General features: G+C 58.3%; 1 protein-coding gene across 1 annotated transcript; it reads left to right on the top strand.

The window, feature by feature from the left end:
* The first annotated feature begins 2609 nt into the window (after nucleotides 1-2609).
* SEC61A1 (SEC61 translocon subunit alpha 1) lies at nucleotides 2610-15195 on the top strand. The gene is made up of 12 exons (XM_070360579.1): nucleotides 2610-2748; nucleotides 2888-2955; nucleotides 5797-5862; nucleotides 5959-6037; nucleotides 6986-7117; nucleotides 8837-8946; nucleotides 9273-9426; nucleotides 10153-10313; nucleotides 11262-11459; nucleotides 11707-11898; nucleotides 12254-12330; nucleotides 13375-15195. The coding sequence occupies exons 1-12, from the start codon at nucleotides 2742-2744 to the stop codon at nucleotides 13559-13561; spliced, it is 1431 nt and encodes a 476-aa protein (XP_070216680.1). The 5' UTR covers nucleotides 2610-2741; the 3' UTR covers nucleotides 13562-15195.
* The last annotated feature ends 2797 nt before the right edge of the window (nucleotides 15196-17992 follow it).

The following is a 17992-nucleotide window of genomic DNA, read 5'->3' as shown; positions in this document are numbered from 1 at the left end:
ATGGAATTCCACCTGATCTATTTCAAATCCTAAAAGATGATGCTGTTAAAAGTGTTGCACTTAATATGCTAGCAAATTTGGAAAACTCAGCAGTGGCCACAGGACTGGAAAAAGTCAGTTTTCATTCCAATCTCAAAGAAGGGCAATGGCAAAGAATGCTCAAACTACCACACAACTGTACTCATTTCACATGCTAGCAAAGTAATGCTCAAAATTCTCCAAGCCAGGCTTCAACAGTACATGAACTGAGAACTTCCAGATGTTCAAGCTGGGTTTAGAAAAGGCAGAGGAACAGAGATCAAATTGTCAACATCCGCTGGATCATAGATAGAAAAAAGAAAAGAGAGTTCCAGAAAAACATCTGCTTCACTGACTATACCAAAGCCTTTGACTGTGTGGATCACAACATACTGTGGAAAATTCTTAAAGAGATGGGAATACCAGACCACCTTACCTGCCTCCTGTGAAACCTTTATGCAGGTCAGGAAGCAACACTTAGAACTGTGCATGGAACAACAGACTGACTCCAAATGGGGAAAGGAGTGTATTGTCTGTACATTGTCACCCTGCTCATTTAACTTATATGCAGAGCACATCATGTGAAATGCCAGGCTGGACAAAGCCAAGCTGGAATCAAGATTGCCAGAAGAAATACCAATAACGTCAGATATCCAGATGATATTGCCCTAATGGCAAAAAGCAAAGAGGAATTAAAGAGATTCTTGATGAAAGTGAAAAAAGAGAGTGCAAAAACTGGCTTAAAACTCAACATTCAAAAAAAACTAAGATCATGGCATCCAGTCACATCACTTCACAGCAAATAGACAGGGAAACAATGGAAACAGTGACAGACTTTTGTTTTCTTGGGCTCCAAAATCACTGCGGACAGTGACTGCAGCCATGAAATTAAAAGACGCTTACTCCTTGGAAGAAAAGCTATGACAAACCTAGACAAAGTATTAAAAAGCAGACATGACTTTGCTGACAAAGGTCCGTATAGTCACAGATATGGTTTTTCCAGTCGTCATGTATGGATGTGAGAGTTGGACCACAAAGAAGGCTGAGCACCGAAAAACTGATGCTTTTGAGCTGTGGTGTTGGAGAAGACTCTTGAGACTCCTTTGGAGAGCAAGGCGATCAAACCAGTCAATCCTAAAGGAAATCAACCCTAAATATTCATTGGAAGGACTGATGCTGAAGCTCCAGTACTTTGGCCACCTGATGCAAAGAGCCGACTCATTTGAAAAGACCCTGACGCTGGGAAATACTGAAGGAAGAGGAGAAGGGGATGACAGAGGATGAGATGGCTGGATGGCATCACCGACTCGATGGATGGGAGTTTGCGCATAGTCTGGGAAATGGTGAAGGACATGGAAGCCTGGTGTGCTGCAGCCCGTGTGGTCACAAAGCACAGTACAATTACTACGATAATTTTTACCATAAAGCGTTTCAACAGTTTCACCATCAGGATGGTGATGGTCACATGTGCTAGTATCAGCTCTGAGCTACCTGCTGAATTGTGTCCAGGGGCTGACACAAAACTGCAGCACTTATTACAAAGAGGTCCTGCACGGGAAGATGGGGCTGCTCTCAGAAGCAGGCCGAGGAGGGTCGGACTTAACGTTTTTCTCTGGGGGACGCATAGCAAGTGCTACCACACCCGGTCACTTCACTGAAATTCCTGCCCACCTCTGCTGGCATTTGTATTTTCCACCCACGGGTTAGGTTTCCAAAAAAGGACTTCCCGTCTTAGAAAAATCCCTGAGGAAAAGATGTACAAATCCTGGCCACCTGCTAGAAACGGGAGGGAAGGGAAAAGAGAAATAGCAAGCCCTAAACTAATACTACAGAACACCTCGCCACCGCGGCTCTCCTACTCCATCCGTCCCAGCTCCAGGCTGCGCTTCGGGAACCCCACCTAACCCCAGGCAGCAGCGCCAGCCTGCTCCAGACGCTGACGGCACGGAGTCTCCTTCCTCAGATTACCTCTCGCGTGCCACCGGCGATCACAGCTGCTCGGACATAAACCCCAAACTCCGCGCCCAGCACCCCTCGCCCCGCCCAACGGCCCCAAGAACCTTGAACCTTATCGCTACCCTCACACAGCCCTCCGCCAAACAGGCCTCCTCTCCCCGGAGACCTCGGGCAGGCGCAGCGTCTGCCGCAACCGCAACGGCTCCTTTCCCGGGGCGCCTCCTCCGGCCTCGCCCCCTCCCCACAGTCGGCGGGGCCCGCGCCCCAAGCAGCCGCGGCTTTGCTCGATGAGCCCACCAAAAGATGCCCGTCGTCCCGTCGCCGCGCACCTGCCGGACGCCAGGGACCCAGATGGCCCCAGGACAGGCCTGCACTAAAGAGCTCATGGTCTACGCCGCGAAACGAACTACAGCTGCCCCGAAGCGTGGGGCGACAAGCCGGCGTGGGGAACGTCTTCCGGGTCCCAACACGCGGGTCCAACTGCGCAGGCGCACGCCCCTTTCTCTGCGGGCTCCGCGCCTCGCCCCGCCCTCCGGCCTCACTCCCGACAGGCCGCACGGCCCCGCTGCATGCCGGGAGTTGTGGTCTCGGCGCGGGCGATGCGCGCGGGCGCGGCGCGTGGCAGGAAGCGGAAGCGGAAGCGGCCGCCGCGGCGCTAGCACTGACGTGTCTCTCGGCGAGGCGCGGCGCTCCAGAGCAGGCCCGGCGGCAGCGGAGCCGGAGCGCGACCCAGCCGGAGCGAGACCTGGAGCCGAGCAGCCGCCGCCATGGGGAGTGAGTCCCTCGGGGCAGCACGGGCGCGGGCGGGACCCCGCTCCTCTGGCAGGGAAGCCCACCCGGCCCCTCGCCCCTACTCCCCGGGGCGGCGCGGGGCCCCCCAGCCCTGACTCTCCTCTTGTCTCTCCCCCCAAAGTCAAGTTTCTGGAAGTCATCAAGCCCTTCTGTGTCATCCTGCCCGAAATCCAGAAGCCGGAGAGGAAGGTGAGTCGGAGCGAGGCTCGGGGAGGGCGGTGAAGCGGCCCCGACGCGCCGAGTGGACGCCCCTTCCCCAGATTCTGGTCCGGGCGGCGTGCTTTCCCCCGAGCCGCGCCGGGCTTCGGTTGGAGCGTACTCTGTGGACGTCCCTCGGGTGGCCCGAACCCGAGGCTTGCGCTGCCCCGAAGAGGACCCTGGCCTGAGTGAAAGGCCTCGAGAGCCTCAGACCCTCCGGTTTGAGCTCCTCTCCCTCCTCCCGCTCCAGCGGCAGCGGATCGCCGGCTGTCCCCCTTCCTGGAGATGCGCTTTTTGTCCAGCTGCTGCAAGGAGTTGAGAGCAGTCACTTGGCTATGTGTAACTGAGTCTGCCCCTTCTCCGTGTGCCCTCACTGAACTGAGAATGAGGGCATATTGTGACCCATGTCTTTACATCAGGTCCATGAAAACCTGCTGTAAAGACATGTGGAGCTCTGTTGACTCTTTATCAAGAATTTTTGCACGTGCACAGCTTCAGGCCCAAACAGTGAGAGTTGCCTGTGTAAGCGAAGCCGTTAAACAAGGAAGAACAGCTTCATCTGGTTCTTGGGGAGAATTAGTAGGAATATGTTTTTGTCCTCACATTCTTTGCGTCTCCTCCACGGATGTGCTGGCTTTGAGGGGCTGATATGCAAAGGTGTGTGTGTGTGTTCCCAGCACAGTAGAAAGGGCCTGGCTCTGGAGGCAGGCTCCCCGGGGATCCACCCTCTCGCAGCCTCTTCATGTGTGACCTTGGCCTTGTGTGTAACTGAGTGTAGCGGGAGAGCAGTAGAAATCTGCGCGAGGTACGGCAGTGGCTCCAGAAGGGGTGAGCTGTGGAAGACATTGTGTCTGATGGCAGCCTTGAAGGCAGAAGAGAAGTGTCCTTGAAGGAAAGGAAAGGAATTCTCAGGGCATCAGGAGTATGGAGTCTGCTAAGGGAGAGAAGACCAGTCGGTGGGAGGGTGTTCCGTACTGATAGAGCAAAAAGGGTGGGCAGGGAGCCAGACAGATTAGAAAATTGCTTTGGGGTAGGGTCGAGGTTGAGAGGATTCTGCCAAGAGACTGAACTCCAGAGGCAGGGGAGGCAAAACTAGGATAAACAGTTTTTGATGTCTTGCTGCTGAATTTGGCTGCTTCCAGGAGAGGAGACTTGGTTATTTAGAATGAGGAGTCCTGTAAAACTTGTCCACTGTCTTTCCCTGTAAAGAATCGTTTCTAGCTTGTTATGTGACCCGTCAGCCTCACAGGGTGTTGCTTTCCTTGGCTGCCTCCTGATTTCCCGGTGGGAAGGGGCGCGGGGAGCATTCTCAAGAGGAAGAGTGCTGTGGATGCCCCAGCTGCACGTGGAGTGCCTCAGTGTCTGATCTCCCCACCGTGGCGCGGTTGTCCTGTCGAGCCCTGTCCACAGTGGGCGGCGCAGAGGCGCTGTAGCCCTGAGCTAACCAGAGAGCCGTGACTCCGGCTCCGTGCTCACTTAGAACAAAGCTTAAAAAGTGTCTTTAAAGAACACACTTTTGTTTCCTTACTACCTTCACTCACAAGGTGTTTCTGTGTTGAGATCTTAGTCCACAGAGTAAGTCCTGTGTTTCCTAAGCCTTTAAAGCCGTTCATCCTTGCCGTGCAGCCTGCAGGTGCTATGAGGACCTTCGGTTTCAGAGCAGAGGGGGCTTGGGCAGGTGTCTCAGCTTCCCCGATGCTGCTTCTCAGTCGCCTGGAAAATGATTCTGAGTCGTCCCCTATCACCTTACACACCTGAGGAGACGTGGAAACTGGTTAAACAGACGCTACCAGTAGCTAGTGAGTCGGTTGAATGTGCCGTTCTCCCTGCTCCTCCAGTGTGTATTACATCGTCTTATCCTTAATTCCTGGAGAATACTGGAGAAAACGCAAAGAAACACGGGTTGCAGATTAGTTGACTCCAGCGTAGCAGGATTTTGTCCGTTACAAAACCCTTTAAAGTGAGGAGTGACGCTCCTGTGCTGTGGGCAGGTCTGGTTTAGGTATCTCTTTCTGTTGCAGCATTTCTTTGATTGTGGTTCAGATCCTACACTGTTCATTGCTGACGGTTCAGAGCGCAGGCTTTGAGCTCAAATCCACGACAGCTGTGGGATCTGAGACAAATGTGAGAGTGAAGTTGCTCGGTTGTGCCTGACTCTCTGCGACCCCATGGACTGTAATCTATCAGGCTCCTCCGTCCATGGGATTTTCCAGGCAAGAGTACTGGAATGGGTTGCCATTCCCTTCTCCAGGGGATCTTCCCAACCCAGGGACTGAACCCGGGTCTCCCTCATTGTATGCAGAGGGAGAGGCTTTACCATCTGAGCCACCAGGGAAGTCTGTTTTTCTAAAACTCAGTTTTCTTGTAAAAGCAAGGATAACATGACGTTGTGTGAAGATTAAACGAGATGATGCACATGCAGGTCTTTGCATCTGTGCCTTATCTGCAGAAAGGCTTCCCAGGTGGCTCCGTGGTAAAGAGTTTCCCTGCAACCTGGGAGACGTGAGTTTGATCCCTGGGTCAGGAAGATCCCCTGGAGGGGGAAATGGCAACCCACTCCAGTGTCCTTGCCTGGAGATTCCATGGCCAGAGGAGCCTGGCGGACTACACTCCGTGGGATCACAGAGTTGGCTGTGACTGAGCACGCACGCACGCACACGTGCACAGAAGGCACGCAGCACGCACACTCACATTTGGGCGTAGTGTGGAGTGTGTGCGCCTTGCTTTCCTGCGAGCGGAGCCCAGTTCCGTTGCTCTGCTTGTGGCGGCCTTGCCGTCTGGGCTCGCTCTGCTCTGAAGGTAACTCAGTCCTGCCCGCTCTGCCCGCTGCAGATCCAGTTCAAGGAGAAGGTGCTCTGGACCGCCATCACCCTCTTCATCTTCCTGGTGTGCTGCCAGGTAGGCTGGGCTGGGGTCCGCGGGCTGGGGTCCGGGGTCTGGGTGTGGCGTGGGGGGCCGGGAGCACGTGCCTGGCTCCTCTCTGCTTGCTTCCAGATCCCCCTGTTTGGAATCATGTCTTCAGACTCAGCTGACCCTTTCTACTGGATGAGGGTGATCCTCGCCTCCAACAGAGGTAGGCTGGCCCCCTGCCCCCCGTGCTGCGTGGGCTTGACTGGCTGCCTGCAGCTATAGTACAGGCTTGGCTTTAGATGGAGTCCAGAGTGTCTGGAGAGAGTGTTCGCATGCTGTGCTAAACAGAGCCCTGGTGAGTGCTGGGTTCCGCACCCAGCATGTCACCCTGTTCAGAACTGCTTTGTATGCGGTGCAAAACCTGTAACAAGAAGGTAAGTCTGCATGGTAGAGATTTCTAAATAATGTGCGAAGACTAGAATGCTTTTGAAGCAGCTGGAATGACGGCCTGTCTTTCTCCTGTTGGATAGCATTCTTTAGAATATGCAGTTTGTTTCTCAGCTGTATCTTGTCCGCATCTACAGGTCACGTGACGTGTCCAAAGAAGTAAATGCATAAGCAGTGTGCTGTACACTCTAAACAGTCGCCTGTTTGGGGTGAGGGGCGTTTTGAATGTTTATGCTGCTACTGCTTCTGACTGACTCGTTTTAAAAACATGGTTCACATTAAGTTGTAAATCAGTTGGAAGCATAGCTTGCTTTAGTGTGATGGAGTAGAGGTCTACTCGAAACTAGATACAGTTGTATGGCCCTCATCTCCAGGCTCTGGAAAGTATTCTAACGTCATCCTTTTTTGTTAACTGATGAAGAGTCAAACCTACCTTATCTCTGTACAACCAGCGTGAACCTGTTTTCGTGAATTTAAATGTAGCAATCGGTTTAAACGCCATGTGACTTCTAAAGAGAATGTCACCTGGCAGACTGAACAGAATGGATTGACTTGCCCTCTAACTGCTGAAATCTGGGGGCTGTTCTCTGAATGATATGTGCTGGCAGACTGAAGCACGCTGGGCTTCTGCTGGGGCGCACAGTCCAGCGGTGTGCGGTCATTTTCTCACCAGCATCTTGCTTCTCCACACTGATGTCAGCTGTGTTTTGCCCCCCTTCCTAAGGCACGCTGATGGAGCTGGGCATCTCGCCCATCGTCACCTCTGGCCTCATCATGCAGCTCTTGGCTGGCGCCAAAATAATTGAGGTTGGTGACACCCCGAAAGACCGAGCCCTCTTCAACGGAGCCCAAAAATGTAAGTGGGATTGTAAATGATGTTCAGATGTCTGTAGTTGAGAATTTGAATTTGCTACGAAGTTTGGGTCATCAACAATTGGCTTGGGGTTTTTCAGGGGGCGGGGTTGGCTGTCTTTGGCAGGAGTCGGGGCATCATTGCTGTAATCCTCTCGGCCCTCCAGCCCTGTGTGGCCTTGTGTTGGCATGAGGGCACTTGGGACGGGCTGGAGCAGGCAGAGGGAGGGCGTCGCTGCCCAAGCCTGGAGGGCCCGCCCTCCACCATCTCCCTGTCTTTCCACTTAGAAGCAGAGCTATGCTAAGAATTCAGTTGAATGTTGTGTGTAAAAAACCGGTGAGTGCCTTGCCAGTGGTGGTACCTGGCGGGGTGGTTTTTCTCTTGTGGGAGTTTACGAGGATTTGCTCTAGAGGAATGATGGTCTCTCAGCTTAGCTGCGTGTACCAGCTGTGCGACGCTGGGCGGCATGTGCACCAGCTGGGCGGCGCTGGGCGGCGCGTGCACCAGCTGCGCGGCGCTGGGCAGTGAGTTGCAGCTCGTGTCCCAGTTTCTTCACCTGTAAAAATTGGGGATGATGATATTTTCCAAGTAGTAAATCATAAGCGGCACTCGTAACAATGACCAGTCATCAGAATTAACCAAGTTAAGGCTGACTGTGGATTGAATAGGTATTAATCAGGAAATGATAATTACACTTTCCTACCCAGCCGTATCTCCTTCCACTCCAGCATGTTTTAAGATCTGAAGTTAGTAGGTTAAAAAGTTGAGCACGAAAGACTAATCTAGTTTAAACTTGTCAGTTTCAGACACAGAGCAGGATTTTAAAATATATATGTGCGTTATTTTTCGGAACTGTAGATCAGCTGTTTTCTCTTTGGTCTTGGACTTTATAAAAAAATTTTTTTCTGCTCTTTTTTCTGCCTTAAGAATTTGGTCTTACTGAGCACTTTTAAAAAGTCAAAAAGGGACTACATATGACAGGCACTTTGGAGTAGAATGTATATATTTTGGTGGGGGGCGGCAGACTAAGCCGAAAAGCTGGAGTTGAATCCCAGTCCCATACTGTAAGATCCATGAAGTGCCGTGGAATCCAACAAAAAAGCATAGATTCTGTTGTGCATCCCGGGGGAATGTAGTGAATGATACAGGACACAAGACTGTCTGTAAAAAGGAAAGCCTCCTCTAGGAGAGCTCCGGGAGAGCTGTGTGGCGGGGGAGCGGGCTGAGCGAATTGGTGGCATGATAGGTTTTCCCTAAAATAATGCATTAAATACAAACTGGGAAGGCTCAGCTGATCGCCGAGTTGTATTCTGTGCCCTGAAGCGCGAGCCTGTTGGTGGCCTGGGCAAGTGCTCCTGGAGCCTGGGCCCAGACGATGGCCTCAGTGTGGTGTGCAGGTTGGGGTCGTCCCTGAGTTGTGTTCACGTCTGCCCTAAGAAGCTGGGTGGTGACGCTTCAGGGCTTTCCCCCGCCCTCACTGAAAGGAGATGCACGAGGCGGAGGTGGAACTAAGAGAGCCCACGAGCTTCTGTCCCGAGTTTGAGTTACCGTGCATCGCTGTTGCTTTGTCGGTGTGGTTCGAGCATTTCCTGGCTGAGCTCCCTGGGGGCAGCGTCTGTGGTCCTCACCTTTGTCCTCCTGGCGTGGAGCTGGCGTCTGGGTCACCGTGTCCTCCAGGACCGCGTGCTGGCCCTGAGCACACAGCTGTCCTTCCGTCTGCAGTGTTCGGCATGACCATCACCATCGGGCAGTCTATCGTGTACGTGATGACGGGGATGTACGGGGACCCGTCCGAGATGGGCGCCGGAGTCTGCCTGCTCATCACCATACAGGTAACGCTGGGCTGGCACCGAGGCTGAGGCACCCTCACACCTGCCCCGGCCAGACAGCAGAACTGAGGCAGGCCGAGAGAAGCTTCCTGAGAAGAGGCCCGGGCCCCGTGTTCCCTTCTGAGTTCACAGAGGAGCCTCCCACGGCAGGCGTGCCCTCTGCCTTCAGGGGTTCCCATCAGAGAAGCCAGCTCCCAAGGAAGGGCAGAGCCATGCTGTGGGAGCACTCATGCTGTGGGGAGCACTCATGCTGTGGGGAGCACCCATGCTGTGGGAGCACTCATGCGGTCTCTCTACGTGTCTGTACTTGTTTATTTTTATACTGACAGCTCTTTGTGGCTGGCCTGATTGTTCTGCTTCTGGACGAACTTCTGCAAAAGGGGTACGGCCTGGGCTCTGGAATCTCCCTGTTCATCGCCACAAACATCTGCGAGACCATCGTGTGGAAGGCGTTCAGCCCCACCACCGTGAACACCGGCCGAGGTGAGGCCCTGCGCCCGTGGCGGGTTCCGTGAGCAGCATGGTTCCGTGAGCAGCATGAGCAGCACCCGTCCCCGTTTCAGGGAAGAAGATCAGTTTTAGGTACATCGCTTCTGATTTTTCTGTGCGTGTATCTGTAAAGGTTTTGAAGATACAGGTTTTTGCTGACACCAATGTGTCAGTTGCATATTTCACCTAGAGAGCACATTGCAAACACTGGCCCCCCAGTACAGCCAGCCCCCCCTCACTCAGCACCGCCTGGCCGTCACTGCATGGGCAGGGCAGCTCTCCCAGCAGGCCTTCCCTGGTGGACACCCAGGTGCTTCCAGCCTCTGCAAGGAGCAGCTTTGTAAAAGAGGCAGGGATGTGGCTGCTCACGAGCTGAGCTCAGATCCTGGCCGCACCCTTGGCTGCCAGGATGCTCGGGGCCGCCCTGAGCTCCACTCCGGCCACCGGGATGCCCGGGGCCGCCCTGAGCTCCACTCCGGCCACCGGGATGCCCGGGGCCGCCCTGAGCTCCTCCGGCCACCGGGATGCCCGGGGCCACCCTGAGCTACTCCGGCCACCGGGATGCCCAGGGCCGCCCTGAGCTCCACTCCGGCCACGGGATGCCCAGGGCCGCCCTGAGCTCCTCCGGCCACCGGGATGCCCAGGGCCCCCTGAGGTCCTCTCCGGCCACCAGCATGCTCGAGGCCGCCCTGAGCTGCCCCCTCTCCCCCACCGTAACAGGAATGGAGTTCGAGGGCGCCATCATCGCGCTGTTCCACCTGCTGGCCACCCGCACCGACAAGGTCCGAGCCCTGCGGGAGGCATTCTACCGCCAGAACCTCCCCAACCTCATGAACCTCATCGCCACCATCTTTGTCTTTGCGGTGGTCATCTATTTCCAGGTGCGTCCAGAACCAGCCCTGGGGAGTCAGGAGGGCCTGCATCCCCGTGCCCACACCCCAGGGTGGCGTGAAGCACGCGTACCAGTGCCACGGGCAGCTGGCTTTTGACGGAGGGGCCCCGTGGGCTCACGGGAACCTGCCCGAACTAACGAGCTGAGGCAGCTCTGACGTTTCAGGTCTTAATTCAAGAGAAGTGAGAGTAAGCACAGCCTCAGGCCTGCCGCTTACCCGGGTTTGTAGGTGCCTGTAGCTGCGGCTTCCTTGTCCTTGCGAGAGCTGTCAGCTCTTACGCGGTGAGTCTGCGTGACTTGCTTCTGGACAGGAGACTCAGCTGCCTGTTGCTTTCCTGTAGTTGGACTCGTGTCTCGTCTTTGGTCAGTCGCTCTGTCCTGACACACAGGTGTTTATGCCACCAGGTGCTGAGGACTGAGCACGTCTGCTCCATTAGCTGATGCTGGTTAATGACAAGCTAGCTCCTCAGGGTCTTGGGGTTTGATTGTTGAGGTTTTATTTTACATATTCTGAACTCTGTTCTAGGCACTGGGAGGTGGTTTAAAAAGAAAACAAAAACAAGTACATATAGAAAGCCCGTTTTATTTTCCAAGGGTTTCAGAGGGAAAGGTTGTATTCCTAGGAAAGTAGAGAAGCCAGGCTTTTCTGCAGTAAGTGAGGCATCCGAGAAGGGCCCTGTGGGTGTGGGGCCTCCGGGGCTGCCGTGGAAGCGGGGGGGACACGGCCAGCCGCTGATGGCACTTCCGGGGTGTTCCACGCTGGTGTCCCTGTAGGGCGGTGGACCTTGTTTTCTGACAGAGACCCTGCTGTGCTTGGGTGCATCTTAAGCAGCTTTTCTGGACCCTTCCGTCCATTTGCTCCTGAGTGTGGCGGGTGGGGAGGGGGCGTGGAGGCCCGAGCGCGTGGTGAGAACCTGGCTTCTGCTTGGCTCCTCAGGGCTTCCGCGTCGACCTGCCCATCAAGTCGGCCCGGTACCGGGGCCAGTACAACACCTACCCCATCAAGCTCTTCTACACGTCCAACATCCCCATCATCCTGCAGTCCGCCCTCGTGTCCAACCTGTACGTCATCTCCCAGATGCTGTCGGCCCGCTTCAGTGGCAACCTGCTGGTCAGCCTGCTGGGCACCTGGTCTGTAAGTGCGGCGGCCCGGGAGCCCGTGAGGGGCCGGACGCGGGGTGAGGCTGTGGCTGGGCCGTGCTGGCGCCGTGGGCCGTGCTCACGGCCAGCGTCGTTTCGCCTGCGATGCTCTCTAGTGCCTGGCACAGGCTCAGTGACGCTTCTTCTGGGTGGGACAGCTGCCCCGAGGGCCCCTCTCAGAGCTGTTTCTGTGCTGAGGTGGGGTGACGGGCGGTGCTCACCACTCCCCGAAATCCCCCCAGGACACCTCCTCCGGCGGGCCGGCGCGGGCCTACCCTGTGGGGGGCCTCTGCTACTACCTGTCCCCGCCCGAGTCGTTCGGCTCTGTCTTGGAAGACCCCGTCCACGCCGTGGTGTACATCGTGTTCATGCTGGGCTCCTGCGCCTTCTTCTCCAAGACGTGGATCGAGGTCTCGGGCTCCTCCGCCAAGGACGTGAGTAGGAGTTGCAGTCTCTGGGAGGTGGTTGATGCAGAACCAGCATCCTCGCTTGAGGCTGGAGTGAGGGAGCTTGGCTTGGCCCTCCTCCTGGGATGGGCCTGTGAACACACGTGGCACTTAGTCCTTGCTAGGCCCAGTTCCAAAGCGTTAGCGACCGTGGCCGGACCCCGGATAGATGAACCTGTGCTCGTCTGGGGAGCAGCAGGCAGAGTAGACTAGGCTTTCCCTCCCGCCTCCTGGGCGCGGTCTCACCGTGCGTGCGGGTGCCGGGGGCGCCTGCGTCTGATAGCACGCCAAGTGTCTGCCTGGGCCTGGACTCACGTCGTTCCCCCGGGTGGGCGTCACACAGGTTGCAAAGCAGCTGAAGGAGCAGCAGATGGTGATGCGGGGCCACCGAGAGACGTCCATGGTCCACGAGCTCAACCGGTGAGTGCCAGCCCCGAGGCCGATGGGGCCCCGTCTTCAGGCGTCCGAGAGCCTGCTGGTGCCGGGAGCCCTCAGCCCCTCCCCGTGGGGGGGCCAGCCAGGGTGCAGAGGCCAGTGCCTGTGGCGGATGGTGCGGTGAGGGTGCTGACCGAGGGCCCTCGCCGTGCTCCTGCGAGCCGGGTTCTCTGGCAGGGTTCTGTGGGGCACTCCAGGAGGAGCGTGGGGGGTCGAGCGTCTCAGGGGCATCCAAGTGCAGGTGAGGTCAGAGAGGCCGGTGGAGGCCGCTAGGCGGGCCAGTGTGTGGAAGGCCTGTGCCGGAGGCCGCAACCGCCGGGCAGAGCGAGGGGGCTGGACTCAGAGGTGGGAGGGTGAGGAGGCTGCGGTGGTCTGCAGGCCTCTCCCCTCACGGTGGGGCTGCCCCTGGGCAGCAGGGTGGGCCATGGTGAGCGCCTTAGATTCTTAAGCCGGCTTATTTCCTCTCAGTCTCTCTCGGTGTGTGAATGAATGAACGTGACTGATTTCCTGTAGAGCTCTTCCCAGCATCGGGCTCTGTAGTCAGGCCCAGGTCTGTCCTGGGGACCACAGCTCGCTTGCCTCAACCACAGGAAGTCAATGTGGCTAATGCCAGGTCATTTTCTGATGCCTAACGGAGGCGGTGGGCAGTTTCGTTCATTCCTTTAAGAATTCCTGACGCCTCTAGATTTATAGTGCTGTTCAGAAAAAATACAACGAAAAGTCGTAAGGAGACATTTTATGTCCTTGTCTTCAAAATCTTCTGTGACGTTTTCAATGTCTCAGTTTGGACTGGTCCTATTTCATTAGCTGCCAGCGACTCGTGTGCCTGCTCAGCAGACAGCAAGCCCTAGTCTAGACCGTCAGGCTGCCTGAGCAGACGTAACCGTGCGGGGTCGTGGAGTGACCCTCAGGGCGTCGGGGTCCTCAGGCACAGTAAGCGGGTTGCTGCACAGCTGCTCCCGCGGCCTGGGTCAGGCCCGAGGACTCCAGGCAGCCTGTGGCTGATGCGCGCCCCGCGCCCCTCCCCAGGTACATCCCCACGGCCGCGGCCTTCGGCGGGCTGTGCATCGGGGCCCTCTCGGTCCTGGCTGACTTCTTGGGCGCCATCGGGTCTGGAACCGGGATCCTGCTGGCGGTCACCATCATCTACCAGTACTTTGAGATCTTCGTGAAGGAGCAGAGCGAGGTCGGCAGCATGGGGGCCCTGCTGTTCTGAGCTGTGGCTCCCGGACCTGGCAGAGGCGGCCTGCCCCACCACAGCCGAGAGGGGACGGGGGAGCCGCGCTGCAGGAGCTCGTCTCAGGCGCTGCTGAGGCGCAAGGACTTCGGTTCAGTTGTGTGTTTGAGTTTCGTATTCTTTTCATTCCACTTTGTAAAGTGCTAGAAATTTTCCAGTTTAAAATTCTGCTTTTCGCTCTGGCATTGGCGGCGGTCGTAGAAGTGGGTCTTGCCCAGCTGAGCGCCAGAGGCGGGCTGGGCCGCCAGTGGCCCCGGTGTCCACGTCACTTCTGTGTTAGCCTTTGCACCTTCTCAGCGTTGCCGGCGACCGCAGCAGTCTCGGCCGCCCCCTCAAGGGAGCGTCTCGCTGGTTAGAAGCACAAGCGTTGCAGCGTCTCTGTCTCGGGGCAGGAGGGCGGCCCCCGCGACAGGCTGTTTCCTGGGGCCTGAGGGCAGCTCGCCGGCGCGTGCCCCTCACAGTCCGGCCGGAACATCTAGTTTGAAACGGTTTCTCTGGAAGACAATCATTTTCCCTTTTGAAGTTAGTTTTTTAGGACACAGTCTCTTCCAAACTAGCGGGATGCATTTCCAGAAGAGCCTCCTGGCCCCTCTGTGTGTGTCTCTGCGGGCTGACCTGTGTCCTCGGTGGTGGAGCCGGGCTGGGATCCACAGCTCTGCAGCGCGCCGGGCTGAGCGCGGTCCGCTGTGCGGAGGACCCTGGGCTGCCAGCCGTCCGGTTGCCCTGGCCATCACCGAACTTGTCCGTGCTGCATCCGCCCCACCCGCCCCTCAAGAGGGGAGGAGCTGTGGCCGGCCCCACACACTACCTTCTAGGCTGAAGACTTCCCATTTATATTTTTTTAGAACATTTTCACTGTACTTAGGACCAAGCACAAGTGAAGTAAATGACGGGATGCCTCTGATCTCCACTGTCAGCAGAACCGCCCAGCAGAGAGGAGATAGGCTCTAGATCCACGGTGACACCAGGGTCAGAGACATTGGGTTTTGCTAAGTTTCGCCCATGTTTGATATAAAAAGACAATTATGTCTGAGACAAATTCTGATTGCAATAATAGGTGACCTAGATCTTAGGAATTACCACCTTCTCAAAGGCCTTTAGGGAAGCCCTTCTTGGGGGCCAGCAGAGTTAGGTAGCGCAGCCTGAGGGGTGCATCCTGCCCCTCGGAGACCAGACCCCACCAGCAGCGGGCACACGGTGCCTCTGAAGCACAGGCAGTAGACGTGCCAAGTTTGGTGCCCATCTGAGCCCAAGGGCCCCAGGCTCACTGGCTGTGCTGCCCAGGGAACAGACCAGCCGAGGGGCGAGCGGACTCGCCCAGCACCACCTGGCGAGTGGACAGCAGAGCCAGGATGGGCCCCGGCCTGTCCCCCTCGGCCAGGGCACCCACCACACCACACGCGGCCTTGTCCGACCCGGTCCTACGCGGAGACCTGACGCCCCGCAGCCCGGCTGCAGCCTCTGACCACGCGCGGCTCGGGCGCCTGACCTGCAGTCACTGGCCATGGAGGCGGGCTGACCCCGACTTCCAGGGGACTGTCACTGTGGACGCCCAAGCGGCATAACTGAGATAAGGTGAATAAGAACAAATAAAGCCGACTTTTTACAAGCTGCCTGGTGGTGGTCTCTTGGTTTTCAGTTCTGTTGCTGAAGCCAGAGAGAGGAGGGCGTGGCCTTGGCAGCCTTCCGGGGCACAGGGCTGAGGTGAGACGTGAGTCCCTAGTTTTGCACGGGCTGCCCAGGGCTCCCCGTCGATGGGAACCTGGAAAGCTGCGTTGTCCCGGTGTCTGGTGCTGCGCGTGTGCGGGCCACTCCAGCCCCTCCAGGAACGGGCGGTGGACCAACTGCTATGAGCGTAGCAGCTTCCAGCACTTCAAGTCCAGGCCTTGGCTGTGGCACGTGTCCTTCCCCACCTGGTCGCTGACTGTTGCCTCCGCGGTCTCTGCTCTGCCCTGGACCCCCAGCACTGGGGCGGCGGTGGCTGCTCCCTGGAATGTGCCGTGCAGAAGAGTTTCCAGCAGTTTCCATCGAGCTGACCAGGAGGCGTTTCCACATGATGTGAGCCCGTGTTGTGAGCTGTTGCTCTTGTCCAGACAAGGCCGCCACCCCAGGCCCTTCACGCTTGCCTCCTCAGGGGTCCCGGATGACACATGGACAGGGCCTTCCTCCTGAGCTGTCCACATGGAGCCCTGGCCCTGGTCTCATCTGGGAAACATTTCTGAGGGGGTGTGCCAGCAAGGCAGGTTGGACCCTGGTGGGGACGGGTGCTCGGGCCTGGCCTGCAGAAGCTGGCACTGAAGCATGAGAGGTGGGGTGCCCCGTCACGACCCCCAGGAGCTCCATCAGAGGAGCTCCCCCAACTGGCGGAGCACAGCAGCCCTCCCCACCGGGCAATTGCGCTCTGCCTGTGGCGGAACAGAGCCCTGGAGACCCCTGCCCTCGCTCCCCACTCCGGGCCTTTCCTGGAGGGTGGGCTCTTCCCACCCACCTGAGAAGAAACGCCCCGGGAAGCTCCCGCAGGTGCCTCTGCTAGAGGCCTCTGCAGGGCAAGGAGAAAGGCCTGGGGAAGGCCGCCACCCCTCCACGCAGGAGCCTCTTGGGGTGCGCCCAGCCAGCCTGCCTCAGGCCCACTGCCACCCCCCAACCCCTGCCTGCCCCACACCCTCCCCGGCCCGATCTCCTGAAGGCCTTCACTGGGCCAGCTCCCCACCAGGCTGAGTCCTCAGGAAGCGCAAGGGACATGGGTGGGCGTGTCCTGCCCAAGGGTCAGCAGAAGGCTCTGCACCGACCCACCACCTGCTGGTGCCGGGGTCCAGACAGTCCCATGGGGCCCCTTGGGCTGTGCCCCCAACTCCCCTGCCCCGAAACAGACCCGGGGCACGGGGGGTGGGCATCGCACTGCCCTGAGCAAATAAAAAAAGTGCAAAGGAGTGGAGGCGAAAAATCTCCCTAATAAAAATGCTAGAGAGTAGAGGGTGGCTGACGGCAGGAGGCAAGGGAGACTTTTAAAATTAAAAGCCGGATTCAGTAAGGTTTCCGGATGCTTTTTTCCCCTTGGGACGCACGCTCCTTCCCTGCCCCTCCATGGGTTTGGTCTCCATCGCAGGGAACCAGCCGGGCTTGGCCGCCCCGGCGGGGGCGGGGCGGGGCGGCGGCGCTGTGCGCGGACGCCGCGTGGGGGCGCTGTGGCCTCGCCGAGGCGCGGGGCGCGCGGCCGGCCGGCTGCAGACTCGGGAAAGGGGTAGGAGGGCCTGGTGCGAGCCCGGCTGCTGCTCGCCCCCGTCACCTCCTCGCGGAAGCCGCCCTACCGCCCCCGCAGCACCGGCCCGTGCTCCTCCCGGGCCGTATGCCGTCGGCTGTCTGGAGCCTGTACGCCCTCGCGCATGGGGCCAGGGGAGAATGCGGGCGATCGGGCCAGACTCCAGGTTTTCAGACGCCGGGCCGTGGGGAGAGGCTGGTGGCCCGCGGGCGGAGGCCGAACGGTGGTCCCCGCGCCCAGCCCTCGCGCAGGGCGGCGCACGCGTGTCCTGGGACCGCCAGCCCCGTGCGCGCGCGTGCGTCCCCGCACCGCCGCGTCCCCATTAATCACACGGCGACGGCGATGTCGAACGGGCGGTCGGCGGGCGCCCATCGGCGCATCTTATCGCGCCGGCCCAGCCGCCGCGCGCGCCGCCCATTGATCGCGCCGGCCGGGCCGGGGTCAGCGCGGGCCGGCGCCTGACAGCGCATCCATCGCCGCAGACGCGCGCTGACGGCGGCCCGGGCGGCACAGCCTGGCCATTAATCACCGCGCCTGCCGCGAGTGACGGCCAGGGTGACGGGGCCAGCCGGCGACAGCCAGCCCGGCGGCCGCCCCGGCACCCCTTCCCCGGGGCCTCCTGTCCCCAGGAAACGGAGGCAGGACAAGGACGGGATGAGTGGGCCCCGGTCTACTCTCAGCGGGCCCGTTTCCAGACGCCAAAGGGCCGGACTAGTCTGGGACAGAGCGGGAACCAGCGCCCCCATCCCCGTTGCCCAGCCCTGCCTGCACCTCATTGAAGAGGGGGCCAGGGGGCAGCGAGGGCCGGCATACCCTTCCTGGAAGTAGTGGACATTAGGGAAAAGGCCCAGACCCCTGCCGGCTCTCTCCCCTCTCCAGCCTGTGGGCCTGACGGGTCCAGCGGCAGGGGACCTCCAGCCTTCCCAGGACGAGCTGTCCGGACCAGGAGGGGCAGGGCCCGGCGCCCAGCCACTAGAATCTGGCTCCTGTTGGATGAAGGCGCGCTGGACCCCCAGAAGCGTGAACCGAAGATGTCTCCTCCTCCTCCAAGAGGGACAGGGGTCGGGACTCTTGACTGAATCTCAGTAAATGGAGTGCCTGATGCAGCCACGGCAGACCCCCTCAAGTCCGCACACCAACCCATCTTCACA

Source organism: Bos mutus, chromosome 22 (genome assembly GCF_027580195.1).
Source record: "Bos mutus isolate GX-2022 chromosome 22, NWIPB_WYAK_1.1, whole genome shotgun sequence".
Lineage (NCBI taxonomy): Eukaryota > Metazoa > Chordata > Mammalia > Artiodactyla > Bovidae > Bos > Bos mutus.
Note: the sequence above shows the minus strand (reverse complement) of the source record. Positions and strands in the feature narration are given on the sequence as shown.

What these genes read in the sequence shown, in the direction of transcription:
- SEC61A1 (XM_070360579.1), top strand. An exon ending in GCCTGCTGGGCACCTGGTCT is followed by an intron (nt 11,460 to 11,706) that starts GTAAGTGCGGCG and finishes AAATCCCCCCAG; the next exon opens with GACACCTCCTCCGGCGGGCC. An exon ending in CGGGCTCCTCCGCCAAGGAC is followed by an intron (nt 11,899 to 12,253) that starts GTGAGTAGGAGT and finishes GGCGTCACACAG; the next exon opens with GTTGCAAAGCAGCTGAAGGA.